At 44.7% G+C, this 25,586-nt stretch overlaps 1 protein-coding gene across 1 annotated transcript; it reads left to right on the top strand.

Annotated features, from left to right (window-relative positions):
* Window positions 1–137: 137 nt before the first annotated feature.
* Window positions 138–24,094, top strand: KCTD19 (potassium channel tetramerization domain containing 19). Its single transcript, XM_076349219.1, has 17 exons — window positions 138–239; window positions 4,827–5,120; window positions 6,734–6,884; window positions 7,222–7,413; window positions 8,341–8,463; window positions 8,686–8,890; window positions 10,189–10,349; window positions 13,136–13,239; window positions 13,627–13,769; window positions 16,507–16,590; window positions 18,680–18,788; window positions 19,756–20,410; window positions 20,550–20,612; window positions 21,825–22,016; window positions 22,470–22,624; window positions 23,526–23,627; window positions 23,969–24,094. Exons 1-17 carry the CDS (start codon window positions 138–140, stop codon window positions 24,065–24,067), a joined length of 2,934 nt encoding a protein of 977 aa, XP_076205334.1. The 3' UTR covers window positions 24,068–24,094.
* The last annotated feature ends 1,492 nt before the right edge of the window (window positions 24,095–25,586 follow it).

The raw sequence follows: 25,586 nt of genomic DNA, 5'->3' as shown, positions 1-25,586 counted from the left end.
AGGCAGTGTAGGGGACCAGGACCTGTGACAGGCTGCAGTGCGATCATATCGAGTAAAACATAAAACCACAGCCCAAGTGCATGTGCAATATCTGGCAAACGCAGAAATTTGGACAACTATGGCACTTGGCCCTGGAGATGGCCCTGAAGATCATCCAGAGGATGACAAGTGTTGCTAGAAGTCTTGCTACGGAGGGGACGGACCCAGATCTTTCCAGGGTTGGACATGAGACAAAATCGGTATGAACAAGACGGCGGAGGCCGGCAGATGAGTGTTTGCTGTTTGCCTGCTTTCCCGGGAACCGGGAGAGGCCAGTTGACAGCTGAACAGCTCCTCTGCGCGGCAGCTGCCTGGCCAGCACGGATGGGCGGCGGGGGATTTTAATGTGAAACGCTTGGCTGGATATAGATAAAACTCCACAGGCACCGTCTAAAGACGAGACCCGTCTGACAGCAAAGCTTTTGAACTGTCAACGGGTTCACGCTGTGCAGGCGGGAGAGGACAACGGTGACCATCCGTTTGTTCATACAGTATTTATTTATCGATGGCATAATAAAATTATCCTTATTTTATGTTTTATTTTTCAGAAAACAAACTCTCCCCTTTTCCCCCTTATGCCAAAATATAGTCTGGCAGCCCTTCCTTCACCCTCCCTGTCGTCTAAAAACATCCAACAGCGCTGCAATATCGTTGTGAAGTTTTTTTGCAGGCAAGCCTACCAGGAGAGGATGGCAGAGAAACCGGCAACTCCGAAATCAAAAACCTGACACAAAAACCTGCCTCAGTAGCAGCCTCCAAATTGCTGTCTGGGGAGGTTATTAATAAAGCAATTAAATAAAGTTGTCTTCATGCCAGCTGAGACCTAAGTACATGCTAAAGACATATAATCCCATCGGTGAGGTGCGACAGAATCCCAGGATGCAGTTATTATTTTACGCATTTATTTACATATTAACATTTAATATATAAATTATTAATGTATGTATAATTTATATATTAACGTGTGGAGTTAGCCTGCATTCATATCAATGCTCTTTTTTTTTTTCATGCTGACCTTGTCCCCAGAGAAAGCTTAAAAATATCAATGAGCACTCCTATATCTTTATCTAAAGCCCTCCTTAAATTATTTTTTTTAAAAAACTAAAAATCCTGCATGCTAACAATGCATTAGTCAAGTAATGAGCTGGCACAGTCCAGATTGCCGTGGCTTTTTTTATTCCTTGGGTCTTGCTTCTCACCTGTTTCCTATTTTATCTAAGAGAAACGACACAAACAGCATCTAATTCACAAACTTGGCCACATTACCGTTGTGTTAATTGGCTTTTAAAATAAATTGCGGCCCTGTGCCTTCCTCTGGGGCTTTGAGGGGCTCAGACCCTGCAGTCAGATGGTCCCTTCCCTTGTAGGGATCCTCATTTGGGAGCTCCCTGGTCCTGGGGCCATCATGGAGGTCTCAAAACCCTCAAGTGCAGGTAGAATAGACAACGAAGTACCTCACAGTGAAGGATTTTAAAACCGAGCCTCTCCACAGCACTGTCAGCTTTATATTAAAAGAGCAGCAGTATGCTGTTTCTAACTAAAACACTGAATATTTAAATTCAGTGGGGTCTGATCACCACGTGTACGAACAACTTCGGGTGCTATGCTTTCACTGACTGGTATAAAATCGAGCATCTTTGTTCCTAAATCACTTCTGAAACAGGAATTTGCTTCTCTTCTGTTTTTGTTTTTGTTTTTGTTTTTGTTTTTTAAAAAAAGAGCCCTGAAGTTTACTTTGGTCACTGCAGGTCCGGGCACGTGCTGGTCCTCCTCTTGCCTGGGAGCACCCAGGATGGGAAGGCGAGCCAAAACCGGCCATGCTTGACCATACACCCGCTTCATGGCATCAACCTGCAAAGTCAAGCATGACGAGAAGTCGTAACCCCCTTTTACCTTCTGTCGTGCCCACAGGACCAGACTGCAAAGCAATAAGCTTAGGAGGAAGGCTTAATTATAAAACCATCAGAAAAAACGCTGATGTTTGAATCACTGTTTTCAGCAATAACAGAAGAAATGAAAAGCCAAACCGAGGTGCAGCTCCCTTAAGATCCCTTCTTTATATCTCACAGAGTTGTCCTGTTGAGTTTTGTGTTCGGTTGTCTCATTTACTGGGTCAAATAACACGTTATCCCTTTCGCTGCTGCTGCTGCTTCTGCAGAACTGCGGCAGCTCGGGGAGACGCAGCGGCAACCCATCCTGGTGCATATTTTAACTAATCTTCACAGTTGTAACTTGTGTTTGATCAGAAACCACTGAGACAGTAAAAAAAGAATCCCTTTGGTGTTACTTTATCTTTTTTTTGTTGGGGTTTTATCGTGGTTTGTAGTTCAAGTGGTACTTGAGTTCTTTGAGTAAATACTCTTAGCGATGGCGCACGCTTGTATGTTACGGTGAGTCGTTCAGTAGCGGTAACTGCAGGATTACCGCCATTTTTTTGTTGACTCGCTGGCTCAATTAATCTGTGTCCTAATGACAGGAAGTTTATGAAGCTTAAACTGTGAGTACTGGAACTGGGAGGAATTCGCCTTCTCCGGCCTCAACCGCCAAGGTGGGCATCTTGACCCTGCAAACGAACGCAGCTAACGACCCCCCCCCGTGGGGAGAGAGAGGCCTTCCCACAGCAGGTAGGTGCTGCCAGGAAAAAGGTTGTAATTATAATTCGTTAATCACGCTATCGCAGCATCCTCGGGGTGCGTGAGCAGCCTCCACTCCGGCTTTAAACCTGGCTCTGTGGGGACAGGTAACCTTGGCCTGCTCGTGTGCCCCCCCCCCCGTCGCCCCACGCCCCTCAGCTGCCCACGACCTCCCTACCCCAATTACCGGGCTCCCGTCACCCACCACCCCGCTTTGTCCCCCAGCCCTGTCACCCTCATCACACCTGGGGGTCCCCCCCGGGGCGTCTCGCCCGTTGCCTAGCGACGCGGCCACGCACTGCGGCCTAGGCCGCCATGTTAGGACCAGCCTGGGGGCCTGCGGCCTGCTGAGGGGAGGCAGGAGGGAACGGGTTTCCCCTCACAGACCCTCCCCGGGCCCAGGGGAGCGGACAGGCCCGGTGAGGGGGGGCAGGCTCAGGGGTACCGCCTGGCCTGCCCGCTCCCCTGGGCCCAGGCGTCCATTGTGGGCTGCCTGGAAGAAGCTGCCCTCTCCCCTCAAGGAAAGCCGGCAGCCTGTGTTTCAAGACCCTCCTCATGAAAATTGCAAAAAAAAAGCTATAGCACCCTCCCCCCCCCCCCCCGCAAAACAGACCATTTCTTGCTATTTTAAGTGAGTTAGATCAGCGCAAGGCCTGATGTGATGGAGAGGCACGAGACATGGCTGGGAGCAGGGGATGGGAGAAGGGGGTAAGACCCCCTCTTGCACAGCGGTGGGCTGCTAGCTTGGTGCTGATGCCCATAAAATGGCAGCCTGAGCTGAGTGAATTGCCTTAAGCATGTCTGGAAGTAGTTTTCTTGGAGCAATGGTACCGACAAGTGGGTTTTGGTAGCGCTCTCTCTCTTCCCATGTCCCCCCAAATTGGAAATGAGCCTTAGAAATATCAAGATTTTAGTATCCTGTTGTTTTTCTTTTAAAAGTTTTCATCTTTCTTGCTTGAACAGGTTGTTTTGGGTTTTTTTCATGTGTTGTATTCAAATATTTAATTTGTTTTGAAATTGCTGGGTGGTATCAGTGTTAAGAAGTTGATGATGAGAATATCTATGAAAAAGTTTCAGCTAAGCATACTTTGAGGGCAACGTAATTGTGGTTCCCCATCATTGTCAAGAGTGACCAGCAGCACCTTCATCATGTTAGTTTTGATTATGAGCTCTCTCTAGAAGCGACAAAGTTCAATTCTTGCATTCATTAAGGGGGGTGTGTGTGTCCCATCCTTTTCCAGATTTTCTTTTGACTCCCTTTTCTGTAGCCACTTGTATGAGAAATAGCCTAAAAATATTCCAGACATCAGGTATCGTCTTCTACCATATTTTTTTCTGCTGCAAGAATGGTGTTCTCCATTGTCAATATAAACTCTGCCTCCTTGGCTTTGGAGGCTAGCTGCTGTGGCAAAGGCAGGCAGGCTTTTTCTTTGTTTGTTTTCAGCTTTGAATTGACTTTTCCATCCATTTTAGTAGGCCACAGACTAATCCACATGTCAGTGTGATACAATAACATGAAGAAGTTGGCTACAGGCCTTAACTGTGTGTTCTTGTCCCGCTTTAGGTGAATTTTCTCTCTGCTTAGCTGACAGCCACCTATGTGCTTAGCAAGCATCCTTTCACCGTGGACAATTATTTTCTTTCCTGTCTTGTCAAGGGGATTGTGGCCTACAGAGTAATAAATATCTGCATATCAAAATAGTAACTAACTGTATAGAATGGTGTGTCCATAGGCACACAGGTTGTGTGGGAGGGTATACGGTATTTATCTGTATTTTATTACTTTTATTTTAATATTTAAGGAAGACGTTAATCATATTTCACTTGCTGTTCTGTGTAGCAAACTCAGTATACATGTAGACCAGGTTGTTCCAAGGTTTAACTGTAAGTATTACATTATGTAAAACCTTGCAATTTGCTGACTTGTCATGACCCATGACCATAAACATATATTAACCAAGGAATGTGTATGCACAAGTTAATGGGAAGGTAATGCTCTAGGTCATTTGCCCCATGCTTTATTTTTTGTCAAGCTACCATGGAATGGAAAATAGAATGCAAAGCCCAATGGAATTTTAAAATAAAACGTCACGTTGTTTCAGAGTTTACATGTTCATTCTTGCCTCTTGATATGTTTTCCTCTTCTGTTTGAAGGAACTGGAGAGCATTATGGAATCTGCAGAAGAGTTAATTAATTTTAATGTCGGTGGCTGGTATTTCTCAATTCCCAAAAGTAAAGTCGCTCAGTTTCCTGAATCTCTGTTGTGGAAAGAAGCTTCTGTACAAGATCAGTCTGAAAATCTAAGATTATTTATTGACCAAGATGGTTTTATATTTAGACACCTTCATTATTACATGCAGACTTCAAAATTATCTTTTTTCAGCTGTGCTGAATTGAACTTATTGTATGAGCAAGCATTAATTTTGCAGCTGACACCTTTATTACAGGTAAAGTGGGATATTCCATGTGGCTTTTCTATAATTTTTTCATTCTTAGATAATATTGTCTGTAGAAGGATGTCAAGGAGTTTGCGTATATCACTTTATCAATGCTTGCGATAGGTATCCAAACAAATAATTGCCACATTCAGCTCATCTGCCTCAGTTGGTGAGTACAGAAAATGTTACAAATTTGATGCTTAACCTTTCTGTAAGAGCTCGTTCAACAGTCATTACTCGCTTTTTTTTACCAAATTTAAAGCAAGCGGAGACTTTTATCTGCCAGCTGTTGTGCTTTATGACAATTATACTGATTGATCTTGCTGAATATGAACCTTTGAATGTGAAGAAGGTGAGTCTGCCCAAAACCAAATTCATCCCAGTGGGACACCACTGAATTCCCTATCCTGTCAAATGGGGAAACGACGATTCTTCCTATTATGCAGCTATTCTGTAGCTGCGTAAACAGAAATGTTAAATGGATGTCTGTAAAGAATATTTAATTTACTATTTAGTGACAAGTATTTTTTATTGTAATTGCAGTGTAGTTTTGCATTGTGCCAGTGAAGGCTGAGTCCATACTTCCTGGCTGGATGAAATGTGCATTTTCGTACATTAATATTTGCATGTCCTCTAAGTTTTAGTCTAAACTCTGCATTTCTTTCGGTTTCTAAAACTTTTTTGTGGAATTGTCTCAACGATGCTATTATGCTTGATATTTTTAGCCCAAAATATTAACATTTTGGGTTTAACCTGAACACTTTTGGATTTTCTTTTAGGACTGTGTTTAAAGATATAACATCTCCAAATAGGTTGGGAGAGGAAGACCACCAAACCTCAGTAGTCTATTGTATTAGCAAACCGTACACGATCACATGTTTAACATGGACCTGTTGTGGTATGGCCAGGAACACATTCCACTGAACTAGAATTCTTGCATTTTCTGGCTTTTAAGTGCTTGTCAGTGTAACCTTTTTAATTCATAAAGATATTTTACGCATGTGCTTTAGAAGTCGTAACCATGGCTCTAAAGTTACTTTATACTTAATATCCTACAACAGTACGTAACCATTTGTTCCACATTTAAAATAATTTGTTTATCATTCAGTAAAAGATTCGGAAATACAGACTGTTAAACGTTCCTATCACTGAGCCAAACATCGATTCCCCTTTCTAATCATTGAATTCCTACAGCTTATCATAAAGGTGTTATTAAAAAGAGCCCAAAAGGTCTTTCAGGCTTTGTGTTGTTTTCTTGGCTATTTCTATTGTTGTATACTTTTATGCATGCCAGGGTGCTGTCTTGAACTCCAGAGCTAGAATACAAGGAAGTGCCATTAAAACACAAATGTCGAAAAATAGTTGGCTTTTTTGGAATATATGAATGGCTCTGATTATACTACAATTTCTCATAAATGTTCTCTACAAGTTCATTCCATTTATCTTTAGGTACCTAAGACTTAGGAGTGTATTGTGCTAGTCCGTATGCAGTATTCCATGGCATATTTTAGTAGATGTGAAGTACAGCATGGCATGCATTAGACTCTTTGCCATGGCTGCTTTGGATTTTTAGATTATTTGATTTGAAGTAGTAAATAGAAAAACTTTACATATCTTGACAGATTTTAGATAATTTGAAGGAGGCGAAATATAATTTACGTGTCCAGCCTGCAGATACACCAGCAGCTGAAAGAATATCTCTGAATTACTGGAGAACAGGAAAATGTACCAGCAAGCCATCAGAGATTCCTCCTAACAGTCCAGCATTCACAGGTAAGTGTCCCAGACTGACAAATTCTTTTGCATCCTTAGGAAGGCCCATAGACTGTTGTCAGTTGTTGCAAGCCAGGAACGTTTTAGTCTTGCAAAGTTTATTTTTTTGTGATTTTTTTTGATTAGTCACCTTTATTTAAAAAATAGGAAACCCCATGCAAATGTTTATTCATTTGTGCTGGGCTGTAAGACTTCATCCTTTGGCAAACATTAAATGTTGCGCAAGATTAATGCACTTTTATTGGCTTTGCTGTACTAGTCAGATCTCCAAAGTGTATCTCTGAGTGCCATTTTTCTTTCCTTATGTCTTGATTTTTCTCTGATTTTCTTTGCCTAGGGTTACACGAAAGAGCTCCCCTAGGGCTAGTGGATACACCTTTACTAGATACGGAAGACGAAGTGAATTACTGTTTTTTGCCACTAGATTTGGTGGCAAAATATCCCGTACTAGTTAAGGATGACAATTTGCTGTGGCTGCTTGAGAAGGCAGCCCTGATCGAGTGCGAGTGCAGTGAGTTCCGCTTCATAGGTAACTGTTCTTTTTTATTATTATTCTGACATGTCTAAATAATTTTTTACATTAAACTGTTCCTGTCTAGCTTCAATAATACTTCTTTAGAGATCAGAATCTTGTAATCTTTTGGTTTTGGTTTGGTTTTGGTGTCTGCCAGTTTTACTGCCCTGTTTATCAATCAAGAAACAAAGCCTCTACCGGGTGCCTTTCAGAGTACATGTACCTAAATTTACCCACTTATGGCTCTACTTACTTGGGTTTTATTAATTCGGCAGTTTTCTGAACTAAAATGCATCAGTGGCATCAGGAACCAGAACTGCTGTTAACAACCGGTAATTAAGGTAGACAAAGCTTACATGGTGACTCTAAATCTCTACTCGAGAAGATACTCTTGTACCTTTTCACTAGTAAAAAATCATGTTTCATTCATTAACTCATCTTCCAGCTTCAAAAAAAGACAAGTACTTCTCAAAAGTACGGCGGGATCACATACCTCCTCCTTCAACATAGTATTTCATCCTCTGTGAACTCAGTTAAGATGAGATAGATAAGAAATTGCTGCAGTGTTGCTCTGCCAGTCCTCTGATGTTAGCAGAGGGGAAAACACATGTTTAAATGCACAGTGGGACGGGACTGTGCCTGCAGGGGGAAAAAACCAGCCAAACAACAGGAAACCTCTTACATGAATCTCTCAGGCTGCTGTGATAAACAAAACTAACCTAATTCTGTGCTTCCCCTTTCGTTTATACTATGTCTGGTCTCCTCTACCATAAACCTTGTTTTTAGGGTTGTGTTTTCGAAGACAAAGCGTTCCCTGCTGTGTATATGTGCGTATGTGAATAGTAATACTGAGGGAAATGGTAAGAACCTCTTTTTGCTAGATCTGAGCAGTGGACGGAAGATGTCAACACACGCTTCCTGTGCTTTATTTTTATTTTCAAGTTAATTTTCTTCGCTCAGAGAAGATGTTGTTGCCTGATGACTTCTCCAACATAGATGCCTTGGAGGAAGAAGTTTTAATTCTGGGAATTCCTGAGCTTATAGATGCTGTGAAGATCTATAGAGGTAATATGATGTACATAGCTATATATTTTCTTTCTTATACGCATTGGTTTTAATGTTATCTTGTGAAATTGGGTGTTTGAAATGGAAATTATATTAAGATGATCAACATTGAGGTGCGTTAGCAACTCATTTCTGTAAAATGTTGAAAATGGTGGAAAATACGGCGGTGATTATTAACCGCTGACCTTCTGGGGCGCAGTCTCTGAGCTCCTTTCTTTGCAGGCAGCTGCTCCGTGGTGTCCCCCGCTGGGGGGCGGTGGGGGGCGGTGGCGGGCGTGTCCCCACCGCGGTCCCCGCTCTACGCCATGGCGCTGGGGCTGCTGGCCAACTACCCGGATTCGGCTCTGGGACAGCTCTGCGTGGGCAGTGACCTGGGCAGGAGCCGCCTGCACCTCTCCGGCGACGGCATCCTCTTCCAGCACGCCAGGTACCCACCCTGCCTTCATATAGGCAATATCAACATAACTTAAGGTTCTTTCAAAAGGCTAGCTAGTGGGTTTCGTAGTTGAAAAGGAGTCCTGTCCTCAGCAGCTTGTCTTTTAGAATTTGTATTTATTTTCAGTTAAACTTGCAGGTGACTATGATTACGCGAGTTGGCATTCTTCTATTCTATTGTAGGCTGGTAAACCTAAAATTCCAAAGCAGGATGCGTAAATTTTTTAATGATCCCATGTTCTTAAAATGTAAGATTTACCATCGATTTGGCAAACTTTGTATGGGATTTTCAAAAGCATCTAAATGCCTATGGGTACAGGCTTTTCTGAAGTCACGGAAAAGTCATACTGCTATGTCTAGTCCAACGAAGAAAGCAGACTTCTGAATGCTGTGGTTTAACTTGATCCTTTGAGACATAGTTCTCCATATTGTTGGCATTATTGCTCGGACTTACCATACCAGTGTACTGGTTTAATAAAATCCCTATCGTATAGGAAAATGGCTCCTTAGTGAATCATTAGCACCTCTTTCCTGAAATAGGTGAAAATGTAAATGTAGAGGTCAGACATCTTTGCTGTGACAGAGGGTTTTTGTTTTTTTTTTAAATGCAGACACTCACTAGGTGAGTCGTAAAGCTAGCCATTAAAATACACTTATTAATACTCTCTATTAAAAAGCGTGTACCATTTTCTTTCACCTGCTTGTTATGATTTGAATTAAGAAAAGAAAACCAAAAGAAATCACAATGAATCCAGCTGGCTGTGATTCAAGCCTGCCACGCAATTAGATGCTCAGCCGCGCGTATTTCCATCAACCGCAGATTGAAAAACTTCCTGCACCTTTAACCAACTTTAAATTTAGCACAAACACATAATATCCAGACTGTAAAGGGCGATAGAAAGACAACAGGAAGGTCAAACATACAGTCCGCTCATCTCTGCCCCTGGTATCTTGTCTGCACTTGCTGTTGGCACTAGTGAATGATGCAGTGTAGGAGAAATACCATATTAAAAGCTTTATTCAAAACTATTGCAGATCATTATCTGATGGCTCCATTGCAATAGCTTTATTTGTTGATGTTGGATTGTTCTCAATACAAAAATGATGTGGAAAGTTACGAGTAAAGTTCAGTAGGTGCAAAAATCACCTTAGGAGAATTATTAAAGTGTTCTTTATGCAAAAAACACTTTTAGGAGAATTCATATTTCCTGACTTGCACTTATTAAAAATAAGCAGTAAAAATATAAAGCAAGGATAAAAAGTTTAGTGATTTCCTCTTCTTTTGGATAGGAATTGGCTGGGAACTTGCCGACTTCCTCTCACTGAAAATATTTCTGAAATCGAAGAGGTCTGTGCTTATTTGGACAAAAGGGACACCACATATGAGCCAATGAAAGATGCTTTAAAACGCTATCTGAAACAACAGCTGCCAGCAGAGAGCAGAGATTATAGTAAGTCAAGATTTCTCAAGAACTCTTTCATTTTAAAGTAGAATGAGCAGTATTGCCTGAATACAATTAATCAGTCAATGATTTACATCTACTTTTGAGGGATTGTTACAGTAGGGAAAATAACCTCAAGGTCTCACTGACGGACAGTGTGTGTTTTCCAAACATCTACTGCTACTCTGCTGCTTTATTAACTGGCTGTTGCCGATCACTGAACCCTGGAGTAGTAACATTAGGTTCTAGGTGAAACATAGAGCAAGTCTACACTGGATTTAGGTAGTACTATTCATGTTTTTAGATAACTTTACTTGCTAAACTTGCCAGTTTTATTCATGACTGAACTAATTTGCTGAATCCAGTTCCTTCAAGCCAAGACAGTCCAGGTTACTTTCATGTTCTACCTTAAAGATAGCGAGGTTTCTTTTGCTCCCACATTTATGATGTGGGAATGTTCTTACAACTCTTTGCTGTTAAACCAAGGAATCTATTTCTAACTTCCAGCCTAAGTGCATTCACAGCCACAATTAGCTCTTGCTAAAACTGACCTTTAACTTAAATGCTGTTTCCATGTTGGTTTATCCCCTCTTCTCCTCTAATGCATCTATAGAAAAATTGTGACATTTTCTATCAGCCCTTATTGTGGCTTTTTAACGAGGGTTAATATGATTCCCTGATTAACCAAAGGATTTTTTCTTTTCACCTATCCTAGTTTCCCCATATTCATAGAATTTAGGTCAGAAGAGATGTTTGGAGGTCATTTAGTCCAACTGTCTTCTCAGAGCAGGCTGGGTTGCTCAGGACCTTACCAGGAAAAGCTTTCAGTATCTCCAAGGATGGAGATCCTGCAGCCTTTCGGGACTCCTGTTGACTACCCTTGCGCTAAATAAAGTCATACATGTAATTTCCTATGTTCCAACTTTTTTCCATTGCCTCTTGGCCTAGCACTTGGTACCTCCAAGAAGAATCTGGCTCTGTCTTCCCTACACCCCCCATTAGCTGTAGACAGTGATAAGATCCTCCTCTAACCTGTTCTTCCTAAGGCTGAACACAGCCAGTTCTTTCCACCTTTTCTGTTATGCCATGTGCTCCAGGAAAGATAAATTTAATCACACTCTGTACAAGGTAATCCAGTTTTAGGCTATTCTACTACTAATTCTGCTGGAGTTAGCTTCCTCAGCACATCCTACAGTCTCATTTGCAGTTCCCTGTTCCACTGGTGGCAAACAATCTCTTTGTGATGAATGAGAGCAGACATCCCTTTGCCCCATCCAAGCACAAGCTTCCTGGTTCAAGCTTCAGCCCGTAGGATCCTAACTGTATTTCCTGTTTATTTGCAAGTCTGACTTCTTATTTTGTAGTTGTGACCTTACTTCCAGTTTACTCCACCCTCAAGGTCCTCTGAGTCTTTCCGTAGGGCATGCTTATCCTTCCAGCTTTGAGCCGTCAGCATCCTTCACCAGGATAAGGTGAAGTGGCTTATGTTTGAAGTATTCTTCCCTGCCCCACAACGCAATAGGTGTGTATGTAGAAAGGAGTGAATCTTATCAATTCTTAGATGGCATTTATAATCCTTGAGAAAGAGGGTTTGATCTTAAGTTGGAGCAGCAGTTACGGAATTCTGTGTCATTGTTGGGTAGCCTGTTGGATAACGCATGCTAGAAAAAATAACTCTGTGACACAAATGTCTTAGCAGTAAATGATGCTTCAATTGTACATGTGTTATGGAAGATGGATAGTCCCATCACAGTAGCTACATCAGACAAGCACATGCTAGTTTGTTCATTGTTTAGAGATAGTAGAATCTATTAATACAGCTATCCATAGCCCTATAAATAATTTCTTTAAGAGCATGACTTACCTGTATCTTCTGTAAAGGCCTGGGCTATTGTAAGAAACAAAATTCTTTGTGGTGGAGCCCTTTTCAAAGTTTAGTTTGTTTGTTTTTAACAATTTCTTTTGAATGCAAATGTATTTTGATTTTCCTAAAGCAGTGTCCCAGGACTGACTTACTAGAAATAGTAATGTGAACTATATTGTTAATTATTTCAACAGAAACTTGCCCAGATTTTTGTTGCCACGCTAAGGTAAGACGTGGGCTGAACCCAGACTAAAACATACCCAAAGCTGTTACATTATACCTGCTCTCTGCGCGCAGCTGCTCTTCGAGGCTTGTACCTGCCCCGATACTGTCATCTTCAAAGGAAATAACGAAGTGGGGCTCCTTGCGAGGATGGAAAACGGTGCAGCAGCCCTATTCCAGGTTGCCCTGGAATTCCACCAGCTTTACACTTCCTGACGAGCCGAGTCTTCGCTTTCAAAGACCTTTCAGATTTCCCCCTTATTTCCAATACTTTACAAGTAAATTATTTCTTTCTGTGGCAATGTAACAGTATACTCAGCTTCACCTACCTTAGGTGACATAAACGCGCCTGCTCAGTAGAGCAAACATCACTATGCTAATGCGTGTAGCCTTCTTGCTAGTATTATTTTTTAACCGATTGAGGAGAGGTGGTTTGGCTGCAGCATGGATGGACCAAGTTGCCTGCTGTTGTGACACTGCATCTGGACTTGCCTTTCGCTTGCAGTTGCGTGTGACCCCGAAACAAAGCATGAGAGTTCCAGCTCTGTGTGCATAGAGTACGCTCTATTACTTCACTGTTTCAAAGAATTATTAGTTGCAATATTTTGATGTAAAACCCCATATCATATTAACTTGGTATCCGTAACAAAATAATCACCACTTGCAGTTATTTCAGTTGTCCCCTTTCCATTTGTTACTCCATCTCTAGACACCGACTGGACAGCAGAAGTATCCGTGTGCTCACTCCACCAGATTGTGAAAGTTTATGTAGGAAGTAACTGGTATGAAACGTACTTACAGACTTTATTGAAGGTACGGGTAATTATTTGTCTTTGCATTGCCTTCATGTGAACCTTCCTAGATGGAATTTATAATTCTACAGACTAGAATCTGTATTTCTAGCAGTAAGAATTATTAGAATGGTTTTGACCTGACAACTTGGAATTATCAGAGCTTCACGTGTAGACTGGGCATTTTGTACTAAGGGAAGTATGTTCAAGTACCTGAGGGAAACAACTCTTGGACTTCCCAAGAAAGTACTTTCTGGGCTAATGATATAAGTATTTTGACTAATAATGTAAATAGACTTGATGGAACTGGTTTAATTCTTTTACTGAGAAAGGAAAAATCCTGTTTGGATTTCTTTCTCTCCATCACTAACACCAGAAATCTGGCCTTAATGTATTTTTACTTTTGTAGTACCCGGAGCTGCTGTCAAATGACAAGAAAGTCTGTTGGATCACGTATGGTCAAAGTCTTCTAATCCATGGAGATGGGCAAATGTTTCGGCACGTTCTCAACTTTCTAAGACTTGGGAAATTGTTTTTGCCAGCTGAATTTAAGTAAGCAGAGTGAATTCATGCGCTTCTTTTATATTATTAGAGGGCTGTCGGGGAAGCAAGCATGGGGATTTGTCTTCTGAGTTTGGTAGAAATATTATCCAATAGAATTAAGATGTTTCTTTTTAGTCCCAAAGTAAACTATTCTATCTAAACATAAATTACTGGGATTTAGAGATTGTGAGAGATGTTTTTGTTTCCGTGTGTATGCCTCCAATGATCGATACGCCAGACACTTGTACTGCAGGCTGTATCACAGATCGGTGCATTGTGTGCACACCTTTAGCAAAAAGGAAAATGTTTTTATTGATGAGATCATTGCATCCCTCTTCAGATTTTTTTGTCTTTTTATACGGCAGGGACAGCAAAGTCTGGCTAGTCCAGCTGAAAAATACTCCATCTGCCCCCTCTACTGGTATCTCTGTTCTAATGCTGAAAAATAGATCTTCCAAAACTGCAGTGGAACAGGAATGGAGGAACACGGGTGCCTAAAGAGGGGAGGGCACTCTCCCTCCATAGAATCATAGAATCATAGAATCATTGAGGTTGGAAAAGACCTCTAAGATCATCGAGTCCAACCGTCAACCCAACACCACCATGCCCACTAAACCATGTCCCTAAGCGCCTCATCTACACGTCTTTTAAATACCTCCAGGGATGGGGACTCCACCACTTCCCTGGGCAGCCTCTTCCAATGTTTCACCACTCTTTCAGTAAAGACATTTTTCCTCACATCCAATCTAAACCTCCCCTGCCGCAACTTGAGGCCATTTCCTCTCGTCCTATCGCTTGTTACTTCGGAGAAAAGACCAACACCCACCTCGCTACAACCTCCTTTCAGGTAGTTGTAGAGAGCGATGAGGTCTCCCCTCAGCCTCCTTTTCTCCAGGCTGAACAGTCCCAGTTCCCTCAGCCGCTCCTCATAAGACTTGTTCTCCAGACCCCTCACCAGCCTGTTGCCCTTCTCTGGACACGCTCCAGCACCTCGACGTCCTTCTTGTAGTGAGGGGCCCAAAACTGAACACAGTATTCGAGGTGCGGCCTCACCAGGGCCGAGTACAGGGGCACGATCACTTCCCTACTCCTGCTGGCCACACCATTTCTGATACAGGCCAGGATGCCATTGGCCTTCTTGGCCGCCTGGGCACACTGCCGGCTCATGTTCAGCCGGCTGTCAACCAACACCCCCAGGTCCTTCTCTGCTGGGCAGCTTTCCAGCCACTCTTCCCCAAGCCTGTAGCGCTGCATGGGGTTGTTGTGGCCCAAGTGCAGGACCCGGCACTTGTCCTTGTTGAACCTCATACAGTATGCGTATCAATCTATTAGGTCTCTAAATTTTGTCAGTCATCAGAAATTGAAATGGCTTAAAACACCAGTCTCCTAAGGATATTCGTGTCGCTTGCCCCCGAGATTGCTCAGAACAGACCCTTTGGTGCTACAGCTTCTTGTAGCAGTTTCCCTGCTTCTGCCACCACTACGTGTTACAATTTTTTGCATTCAGCAATGAAGGTTTGCCTGGCATCAGAAGATCTTTGGGTCTCTTCAGTTCTCGAAGCCCTTGCTTGTTGGATCGTTTCTAGTAGGCAGAATATCCGCTACAGATCACCAGCTGATGTGGTCATTTTTTAGCACATTTAGCTGTTTCCAAGAGGAGTATGTATTTTTGTTCTTTTTCCTCAAAGTCAATAGCCCTGTTACACCAGTGGCTTCTTTGATATAATAACCACCGCTTGCTTTCACGTCTGACATGAAAGGCACAGGCAGCCAGATGTCAGACACTACGGTTATATCTATACAAGCAAAGCAAACTAAGTATGTCTGGGAACGTTTCTGGTCACAGCTGCCTTTCTGCCAGTCATCTGCTTTAACCTCCCGGAGATGGTGGCTTCACTCCTCCCGGCCGCTGCAAAAAGTTCCGGGAACATCTGAATGGCCAAACCATGCCCGGGAATTGTTGGAGAGAGTGTAAATTGGGTAGGACCAAGCACAATGCTAATAATTACTAGCAGAGATAAGCATGTTCTAGGGCTAAGAGTATTTCTGGGAATGGCGGGTTTCCCAGTAGCTCGTCGAACCCGTGAGCCCTCTTTATGGGATTCCCCGTGGAAAAATGCCACGGTGAATTTTCCACACGAGAAAAGTGTCATGAGTGTCACAGAGCAGAGTAGGATTCCTGCTTCTCAGAATCGGGTTTCAATCATTAATACCCGTGGTTAATTAAAGGGGGGGAAAAAAAAAAGAGGGGACAGAGGTTTTCACTTAACTAGTAGAAGGGCAATAGCTGGAAAAAAGTATGGAAAACAGCAAGTTTCACAAAGATTCAGAGGGGTGCCGCTGAACACCTCCGGTTTAGGAGCTCGTTTATTTTCGTTGCGCCTTTTCAAAAGCGTGCCATCTATTTTGGGATTCCTGACACAAAATTCAGACTCTGTGGAAATCAGTGGTAGTCAATGGAAAGATTTCTATCGATTTCAGTAAAACCAGATTTTCTTTTTTCCCCTCGTTGTTTGGATGCCAGATGTGAAACAGAAAAAAAAAAAAATTGGTTTGGGTACTTTTCAGTATTTAAGATGATAGGCTATTTGTCTGCCTGTTAAAAGAAAAAATCACTTGTGTGAATGCATCTTTCATTTTGCGTAGTGGCTGCCTGAGCTTCTGAAATTAATGTATATTTGGAAAAAATAGTGCATTAAGATTGTTTCATAGTGATTTTACAGTTCAGTTTATTTGCAACTTACAGAGAATGGCCTCTCTTTTGTCAAGAAGCAGAGGAGTACCAGATCCCTTCTCTTTTAGAGGCACTTTATCACTCTGATGCATACAGGTAGATAAAAATTCTCTTCTTTCTTTTTCTTTTCTGTCGTATAACGTCCTTTCATCTGACCTAGCAGCATTTGTCTTTTGAAAGGAGCACAATTTTCTCCTTTCCTTCTGAAACACAGCCGCTGGAGGATGAGCAATTCCGCTATCTTTTGGGCTAGATTTTTTTCCCATCAGTTATTTGGGTACTGGAACAGTAACAGAGCAGTCCTCAGTCAGCTCTCCAGCAACCGAGGAAAAAGGCAACTGACATACGCCCCTACGTCCAGATATCGAGAATGTTGCAACACGCTGAAAACCGTTGCACAGAGACACCAGACCGAGCAGAGACAGGCTGATTCATAAGCTTTGGCTCAGCCCTGGCTTTGCCAAGCCCCAGCTGGTTTCTGCGGACCCACTGGAGGATTTGCCAGCACTGCAGATTGTAGGATGGCGTCTCTCTGATGCAGCATCACAGAAAAGGCTCGAGACCAGCTGGACTTTAAATCTAGACAAATTAACGTTGAAAATAAGCTGTAACTTTTTGTATATCGATTCATCATTGAACATTTTCTCAGAGACTTATTTCTCTATTGCTGACAACTTTAAGAATAAGATTGGCTGCTTTTCTAAAAGATATTTTGCTATTAAGACAGGAATTAGCATTCGGTGTTACTGGAGACCAGGCCTCATAATCGCAGTGGCCTTCTCCGGCCTTTTAAAATCCGTGAATCTGCGAATGCTAGTGTTTTCTTCTCTACTGTGCTCCTCAGAGAGACGGACAAAATGTTGAAACGTAGGCCTTTTGGAAAGTCCACAGAACTGGGACATTTCAACTCCTGAATGCAGACTACTTTAGAAGACGACCTAGCACTCTTCAGTATTTTTCGGAGAGAGCTCTAGAAGTTAGCGGATTCTTACTCAGGCCGCTCACAGGCCATTTAGGCCTTTTAAAGTCAACATACATATGTTAAAATCTTCCCAGAAGACGGTGAGTCACTGCAGCAGGTTCTGAAATACCAATGCTGTGGGCTGTTTGCACCAGGATTGCCAACCTCCTTTTACTGCTGTAAGAAGTTGTAGGACGCGCTAGTGGTAGCAACCAGTATCCCCCCAGCGGTGATAACAGTTCCTAGCTTTTACTGTAGATCTCTGTGAAGAAATCATAACTGTCTTTCCCGCCCTTCCCCATCCCAGAGCAGGAGCCTGACCTCACGTTCCTATACCTGTAGAGTAAGAGGAGGATGCTAGAGGAGCTCTGAAGCACTGTACGTGTGAGTGACAACCTGTTACACACCCTAGGAGGTTTTAGCTAAGGACTAGTGCTACTCTAACCTAGACCCCTCACTGCTCTTCGGTGCTTTCCCATCAGGGAGGGTGTCAGCATCTCTATCACATACACCAAAGGCCTCTAAAAAAGTAAAACTACTGTGGGTTGGTCCCTAGAGTTCTTCGCTAGATCATCAGTCAGCTCCATAGGCGATCTTACCAATCTCTGTCTATAGGAGACAGAGAGCAGCAGCTACTCTCTGCTTCCCGAGTTGTTTCACCATTCGGAAACTGCTGTGCAACTCAGGCAGTCGCTGTCAGGAGCTGAGTTTCTTAAGCAGGCTCAACATTCAATTTTGAAACCGTGAACCTAGATGGTTGACCTGAATCTGCCTAGCTTGCTCCCCAAAGTGTCTAGAACCTCTTCATTAAAAAAAAAAAAAGGAGAGGAAAGAAATCTCCAAATATGATGTCAAGTGGACATGGCTTGGGTTGATCAGCAAGGCGTAATTACATAAATCCATTGGTCAAGGTTTTGTGGATGCTGGAACAGAGGCAAGAAATCATTTTTGTCTCCTGTGTATCTGCAGCATCGCATTTCAGACATTCTCATCACAGGCGGGCGACGAAAACTCCCGGTCCTTTGCTACCCTCGTGTTGTGTACTAGTGATAATTGCGGACTCCTTCCATTCCCCGGTAGCTTAAAAGTAACTCATAATAACCATGATGTGATATACACAGATCCGATGGTGGCTGGAAGTCCTGGCAGCTCATTTTACAGGTTGTCTGGGTGTCGCCCCTGGAAAAAAACGTTCCACAATAATTGTAAATATTCATTTTCTAGATTACGGTTCCAAAACAATGAATTGCGCGATGAAGTTTATTTTCCATGTAGAAGATTAAATATTGTGTCTTGGAGTAAGGAGCTTGAGTTCAGCAAAGACCCCAAAGAAGTAAGGAGCGTCCTGAGTGCTGGGCTTTTATTTCTGGTTTTATCCAATGACTGTACGCTGTAAAGTCATACAGGTCAAGGTCAAGATCCTCTGGTCCGTGTTAGCCTGGTCTAAGCCCCACAAGCCTACACTCTTTTAGATTCTCCTTTCGGTCTTGTGATTCGCGTTCCTGGTCGCTTAGGGAGTCCCTCTCCCCGAGGGTGGGAAGTGTTTTCATGCAGATTTCAGTGTGACACGGAAACCGGGGCACTTTGCTGGGTCGCAGGCGATACGGGTTCCGCCCCTCTGGGCAAGGAGGACCTAGAAGCCAGATCTCCTGGCTCCTAGGTGGGACCAGCCAGCTTAAGCAGCGCAGAGGCAAGACAGTGTCCTGCAGAAACTTTATAGTCTTTGAAGTCAGTGGAAGGGGAAAAAATGACTTTCTGCTCGAGTCTTTGAATACTTTTAGTCCTTGGTTGGACACCAGCAGCTGAAAGTTGCCTTCAGCCCACTAGAGAAAGGCGAAACACAGGTGCTGCCTCTGCAGCATTCACACGCCGATATCAAACTGCTCCACCCTGCGGCTTAACACAGTAGAGTGGTTGCACAGCTTGCTTGAACTTGCCAAACGGCCTTTCTTGTACACAATGTGCTGCTGTCAGCTCAGGTAGATAGTCAAAATTATCTTAGTTGTAGCGGTAGGAGAGATGTTGAGGTGCTGCTTGCGTGCCTTGGCCGCTCCAGTGTCTGTCTTCAGGTCTAGCAAAATTCAGTGATAGGAACTGAGCTGATTCAGGACAGCAGAACGTCAGCGCTGGGTTATCAGGGCGGGATCTGGAGAGCCTTAAGGCACTGTATCCCCCCCAGAAGTGAGAATGCATTCTTAAATGCTTGTGATATGATGAGTACAATACACCAGTTATTAGGAAAGGCAAAGCTTCCACTTTCTTCCGTATCAATTAGAAATAACATTTCATTGCATTTTTAGGTGTACTCATGTACAGCTGTGGCTTCCAGTGAAAGCTCTGTTAATACATGGTGTAATATAAAAGATCTGAAGGGAAAGCAAGACACCAGTGGGGAGAAGACGAAGTATCCCAGAATGATTTCACAGGTGAGAGGGACAAAGCGGAGGAATACGCTTGGAGGATACGACGCATCCTCGGACAGCCTGGTAAACTCCAGCTATTACAAACATTTGGTAAGCTCTCCGAGGAAGAGGGGAATGAGAAGCGGTTTAACAAAGAAAGTAGAAAGTAAAGACTCGGCAAGTCACATCCAGAAATTAATTTCCCTGGTAAAGGAATGGGACGCGGTGAGCTCCAAGAGGTGTGATTTTTGGCACGTGAGAACGTCCGACGGTCGTATCGCAGGGAGTGTATCTCAGTGCAACACTCCTGAAAAGGACAGGGGTGTCAAAGCTCCCATCGCCTCCTCTCCTGGGAGAAGAAGCTTTGCAGTTCAAGGAGACAATCACATCGCCCAATACGAAGTCGGGGCCGAAGGAAAGCAGCCGGAGCAACACGCGTTCACACAGAGTTTGCCAGTTGCTCCAAGTGCTGGAACATACCAATGCGGCACCGTAAAAACTACTCCCGCAGTAGGAAACGATGCAGAGAACACAAACAGGGAGCAACCAGAAGGTAAACAACTGCTTTGTGATTGTTGTTTTCAAAAGCAATGGGAGTAATTAACCAAATGACTCGTATAAGTGAGATACTTTGATCATGCTGATGAATTTCAGTGACAGACTCAACCTTTTTCTTGTTCTTCCGCTCGTAGAAAGTTTTCCCGGTGAAGGAAGAGACAAGACCTTGCAAATGAAACTCATCCATCTAAAAGACAGTGAGTTGATCGCCAGCTGCTAAGCCAGGGCTGGATTTTACTGCTTGTCTATGCAGAGTTTAATAGTAAAAAGATTTGCCTGAGTAGCCAAGATATTAAATGCAAACTCAAGAAAGCTCAGTGGAAAGTCTCGGTCCAGGACTAGCTCTGACAGCCTGAGAAGGATGCGCGCGGTTTACCCTGTACCGCTTCCGCCGTGGGTAACACGGCAGGTTTTCACAGAATTGTGGGCAAAGCAAAACGTCTTAATGATGATTATGGATGTTTTTGTTACTATGGCAGCTGTCGTGGTTTAATCTCAGTCAGCAACTAAGCACCACGCAGCCGCTCGCTCACTCCCCCCCACCCGGTGGGATGGGGGAGAGAATTGGAAGAGCACAAGTGAGAAAAACTCGTGGGTTGAGATAAAAACAGTTTAATAATTGAAATAAAATGATAATAATAATAATATGATAATAATAATAATAATACACAAAGCAAGTGATGCACAGTACAATTGCTCACCACCCGCCGACCGATGCCCAGCCAGTCCCCGAGCAGCGGCCCCCCCAGCCAGCTTTCCCCAGTTTATGTACTGAGCATGACGTCCCATGGTATGGAATGTCCCTTTGGCCAGTTTGGCTGTGCCCCCTCCCAGCTTCTTGTGCACCTCCAGCCTTCTCAGTCGGTAGAGCATGGGAAGGTGAAAAGTCCTTGGCTAGTGTAAGCACTACCTAGCAACAACTAAAACATCGGTGCGTTATCAACTTTGTTCTCATCCTAAATCCAAAACACAGCACTGTACCAGCTACTAGGAAGGAAATTAACTCTATCCCTGCCGAAACCAGGACAGCAGCGCAAGCCAGATTATTATTTTCATAGAAAAAAAACCCCTCTTTCATATCCTGTGAAAGAATCCCGGACTGGATTATGCTGGGGTTCCGTTAAGCAGTACGTAACGGTTACTCTGTCTGAATTTTCCACGCGAAAGAGGGAGGTCGAGAAGACCTGTACCGTTATACCCAAGGTTGCAAATCATTTGGCATAAAGGTTGTCATTTATGGTCTAGTGATGTCTCACCCTGCCTGGCAAAACATCACGATGGAATAAAGACAGAACGGGGCATAACTTTAAAGAGAAGGTGGCAATACTGTGGTCAGACTCACAAATGTGTTTACCCCATTACTGCTGATCCGGGCTTCGCTGTAAAACTCAACCTGTATTTGTTCCCAGAAACGAGGGACAGCAAAGAAACCGACGTTGTTCCAGCAGACCGCCGAAATGTAGGATTGATTCTTACCGTTGGACATCCGCCGGTTGTAGGCAGCGATGGCTTTTGTACAAGCGACGAAGAGAGCGTCGTTTACAGCGCTCTACTGGACGGCAGCCAGCTGGCTACGCCAAACGCTCAAGCACTGTCCGAAGGTAAGGAACCGTAAACGGCTCTAGGATCTTGCCGCAGAGTTTTTGGTATGAAAACCGTTCTGTCACGGTTTGTGGTCAGTTCTGACTGGCTGAGTTAGCTAGCTAGCCGAGTAGCTAAGGTCATCGCGGCCGAACCGCTGCTTACATTTAATTCTTCAAAACAGCTGGGCAGCGGCTGCCTAACCTAGCAGGTGCCTTGAATATTTACCAGTGAAGCTCTTCAATGCATCAGGAAAGATGCAATGGCCTGAAATCTATATTCAGTTTTTATTCAGGCAAACTCTTACACAGAGCTCAGGGTTGAACACCGGCTGTTAGGACCGCGTTGCAGTAAAACCTTGGACAGGAAAGGCGTTAGAAGCCAAAGGCTGGATAACCAAAATGGTGAATGCTGAAACCACAGGCTTTTTTTTATTCCTAATGCATTTGCGTTCTTTCAACTCTTCCTTGTAGATATAGTTTTTGCTAGCTTTGCTCTCTCGCATGAGGAGATATTTTACGCCAGGAAGTGCCACTTTTTCCTGACCGATGTCATCCTGGACTCAGTAAGGCAGAAGGATCCCAAAGAAATCACAGCCAGAGTCGGGACCCTCGTGAACAGGCTTTGGGTGGGTACAAGTTTCTAACAGCCCGGACGAGCCGTGCTTGCTCAGCTTCCCCAGGCCCTCGGTGGGGTGGCAGGAGTCCGAAATTTTGGCTCTTCCCCTTCGGCACCCACTGCCTGGCTGCTGGGGGAGCCGCAGCTGTCACCGCCCCGAGCGGGGGGACGGACGGCTTCAGTCGGAGTCCCGAAGGCCAGGAGGGGAGCGTGGGGCTGCTCAGCGTGAGGTGCCGGGCGCAAGGCAGTGGCGGGGTGTGGGAGTCTTTCCAGGTCCCTTCTTTAAACCCCCTCCCCCTTCCCCAAAGCAGAGGACTGGAGAGCCAGCCTCGGGCAGTCTAGCAACTAAAAGGCATCCTTGGAGGGTGAAGAGGTTCGGCCTCCAGTCGCTCCTGCGGCAATTAAGAAATAAATAGCAGCGTGTCCTGCCCCCCCCCCGGCATCACGGCAGCCTCCCGCCGCCTGTGCGCCGCGGCGGGCTCTGCTGTGGGGTTGCGGCAGAAATAAAGGCCCGCCCTCGGGGGGGCCGGGAATTTTAACTTGCATTGGAAGTAACTGATCTCACCCGCACCCCACGCCCCCTCCCCAGCAGTCCTGCCCTGAGAGCTCCGACCAGGAGCATTCTTCTTCTCCCCTGGGAGAGGGGGGGGAAAGGTGTGAGGAGAGGGACTGGGGAGAGCTTGCCCTTGCGTTTTCCTCTCCTGGTGTGTGCGCGACTGATTGCAGCCCTGCTACCTCGCGCCAATCCTTTTTAATCTTACTAATAATTAACCCTGGCCAAGGCCGGAGCGGGAACGTCTCCACCCAACGGGTAACCTCACTAACGCGGGGAGCGCTGCTGACGGGCAGGAGCCGGGCACTTGCGAGCGCACCCGCCCGTTGATGCGACCCTGTCGCCTTCCGCATTTCAGACGCAGCAGCTGACGCCCAGGGAGTTTGTTGCCGATTTACTGAACACGGAGTATTTTAAAGGGGACGGGAACGTTCGTGAAGAGCTACTTCGGTGGGTGGAAGTAAGTAGCGTTCGCCACCGGGTGACGCTGTACGGCTGAGCCTTTTCCCCCTTCCAAACGCTGTCGGCTTTCTGTTCAAGCTGGCTCACCGTTCCCGGAGGGGTTTGCACAGTGAGTTAAGGGGGGGGGGGGGGGGGGGCAGGGGCATTTTGCAGCACAAATTGACTGATGTCATGTATAGTCCTAATATAAGTTTAAAACTCTGCTGCTAATTTAGATTGCCCACAAAAAAAGCGGGCAGAGGACTTCCAGGGCTGTTCAGAAACGGAAAGAGGGGGTGATGCCGCCGCCCTGCTGCCGGCGGGCGACTCAGCGGCGGCCTCGGTTTTGTGCCCTTTCAGTTTACCCTGCCGTTGGCGCGGAAGTATAGCCGCTGCCTCGACTTACTGATCCGGAGAGGGTTTGCCAGATCGGTCTCATGCTTTGCCTTGGAAATGTAAGTTCACAGAAGGTTAATAAAAATTTGACCCAGCTGCTTTTTGAAATGTTTTTATTTTCTCGTGGCAGGTGGGGAGGGTACACACCCCGTCCGCCGATTAAGAAAAAGCCTTTTTGCTCAGCCGCCTTTAACCTTGAACAGTGACTTCCTCTAGTCAGGAATCGCCGTAGCAGCCTTCCGCTTTAGGTGAGGAAGGAGGAGGTGTCTTACACCTTTGTTAGTGACAAGTGGGGTTTATTTAACGGAGGACGACGCTTTCGCAAGACAAGACTGCAGCTCTGGCACCCGTAGGGCTGCTGTCCCTCCCCGGCTGCCTGGACGGTCGTGCCGCTTTTCCACCCGCGACCGTTCATCTCGCTCCTGCCTGGGGCTGCAGATCAGCTGTCACGCTCGGATGGCTCCCTGGCACCCCGAATTAGAAAACGCTGGGCCAGCTTGTCCCCTCCCCGGGGCCTCATTTATCCAAAATAAACCAAAGAATCCCCTCCTTCTGCTCACGTATTTGTTAATATTATTTGCCCCATAGAAGTAGAATAACAATCAGAAGTCTGGAGCAATTACTTCATGTTTTATTTTAAGCACCTTGTGCAGATGTGGCACTCCGCTATTTATTTCTGTTTTAAAACCTCTGCGGCTCGGGGGGAGGGGGGGGGGCAGAGCTGACACTTCTCATCACCCGAACTCGAGCGAGTCACCCTCACTCTGGCCCTGTCTAACCACCCGACCGAAAGCCGTCGTTTCCATCTCCCGCCAGCGTTTAGAGGCCCCAGGGAAAACCGCTCTTCTCGACGCAGACGTGTTTCCCCTTCTGCCCGTGCCGAAATCGAGACACACTGCAAACAAGATTCGTACAAAGAAAATAACCTTTATTAGACAAATCAATTAAATCCTGAAAAAAGTGTCAGGTAAACATTACTAAAGGTTTTTCCAGCAATGCAGAAACCTTTGAAACTGAGAAATTCAGGAAGTTTCATGTTCCTTTTGTTGCATGAGTAAATTCTTTCCCTCTTGCGACATGAGCTACTGCTGTCTCGACAGCCCCAAAATCTTGCATTAACTTCGCAATTATTTGCAAGTAGTAACTTCTAAACTCTTCCCTGTGCAACTGTTTCCCACACAATTTTGTACAAAGCTGTCAAACTGTTCTTTTTTTAGACAGCAAAAGGAACACAAGGTTTAAAAAAAATCCAGCGTATTAAAAATAAACAAGTGTTCTGTGTACAGTACAGGAATTTCCAAACTTGAAGGAACATCGTCTGTGTGCAGAGGGTAACTCAGGCGGCCGAGGTTTAACATCGGGGACCGCGGCGCTGCCCTGTCAAGGGCCAGGCAGCTCCCCCGCCCCAGCAGCTACGGGGAGAAAACTGCAGTTAAATAAGTTACTGCTCCATCTTCTTCCTCAGGCTAAATGCGACACCGCTGCTCTCCCATCTGGGGGAGCCGATTTACAGCGCTTCAGAAACCAGGAGTAACCAGGAGCTTGGCAGCAAGTAACTACCGTCTCAAAACCCGCCGATTTT

This window comes from Aptenodytes patagonicus, chromosome 11, assembly GCF_965638725.1.
Source record: "Aptenodytes patagonicus chromosome 11, bAptPat1.pri.cur, whole genome shotgun sequence".
NCBI classification, from domain to species: Eukaryota; Metazoa; Chordata; class Aves; order Sphenisciformes; family Spheniscidae; genus Aptenodytes; species Aptenodytes patagonicus.
Note: the sequence above shows the minus strand (reverse complement) of the source record. Positions and strands in the feature narration are given on the sequence as shown.

Bases quoted from the DNA above. Each gene is read 5' to 3' on its own strand.
- KCTD19 (XM_076349219.1), top strand. From the start codon at position 138: ATGGCCCTGAAGATCATCCAGAGGATGACAAGTGTTGCTAGAAGTCTT. The intron at 13,240-13,626 runs GTACGGGTAATT...TTACTTTTGTAG, and splicing joins ACTTACAGACTTTATTGAAG to TACCCGGAGCTGCTGTCAAA. The intron at 20,613-21,824 runs GTGAGTTGATCG...ATTTGTTCCCAG, and splicing joins ACTCATCCATCTAAAAGACA to AAACGAGGGACAGCAAAGAA.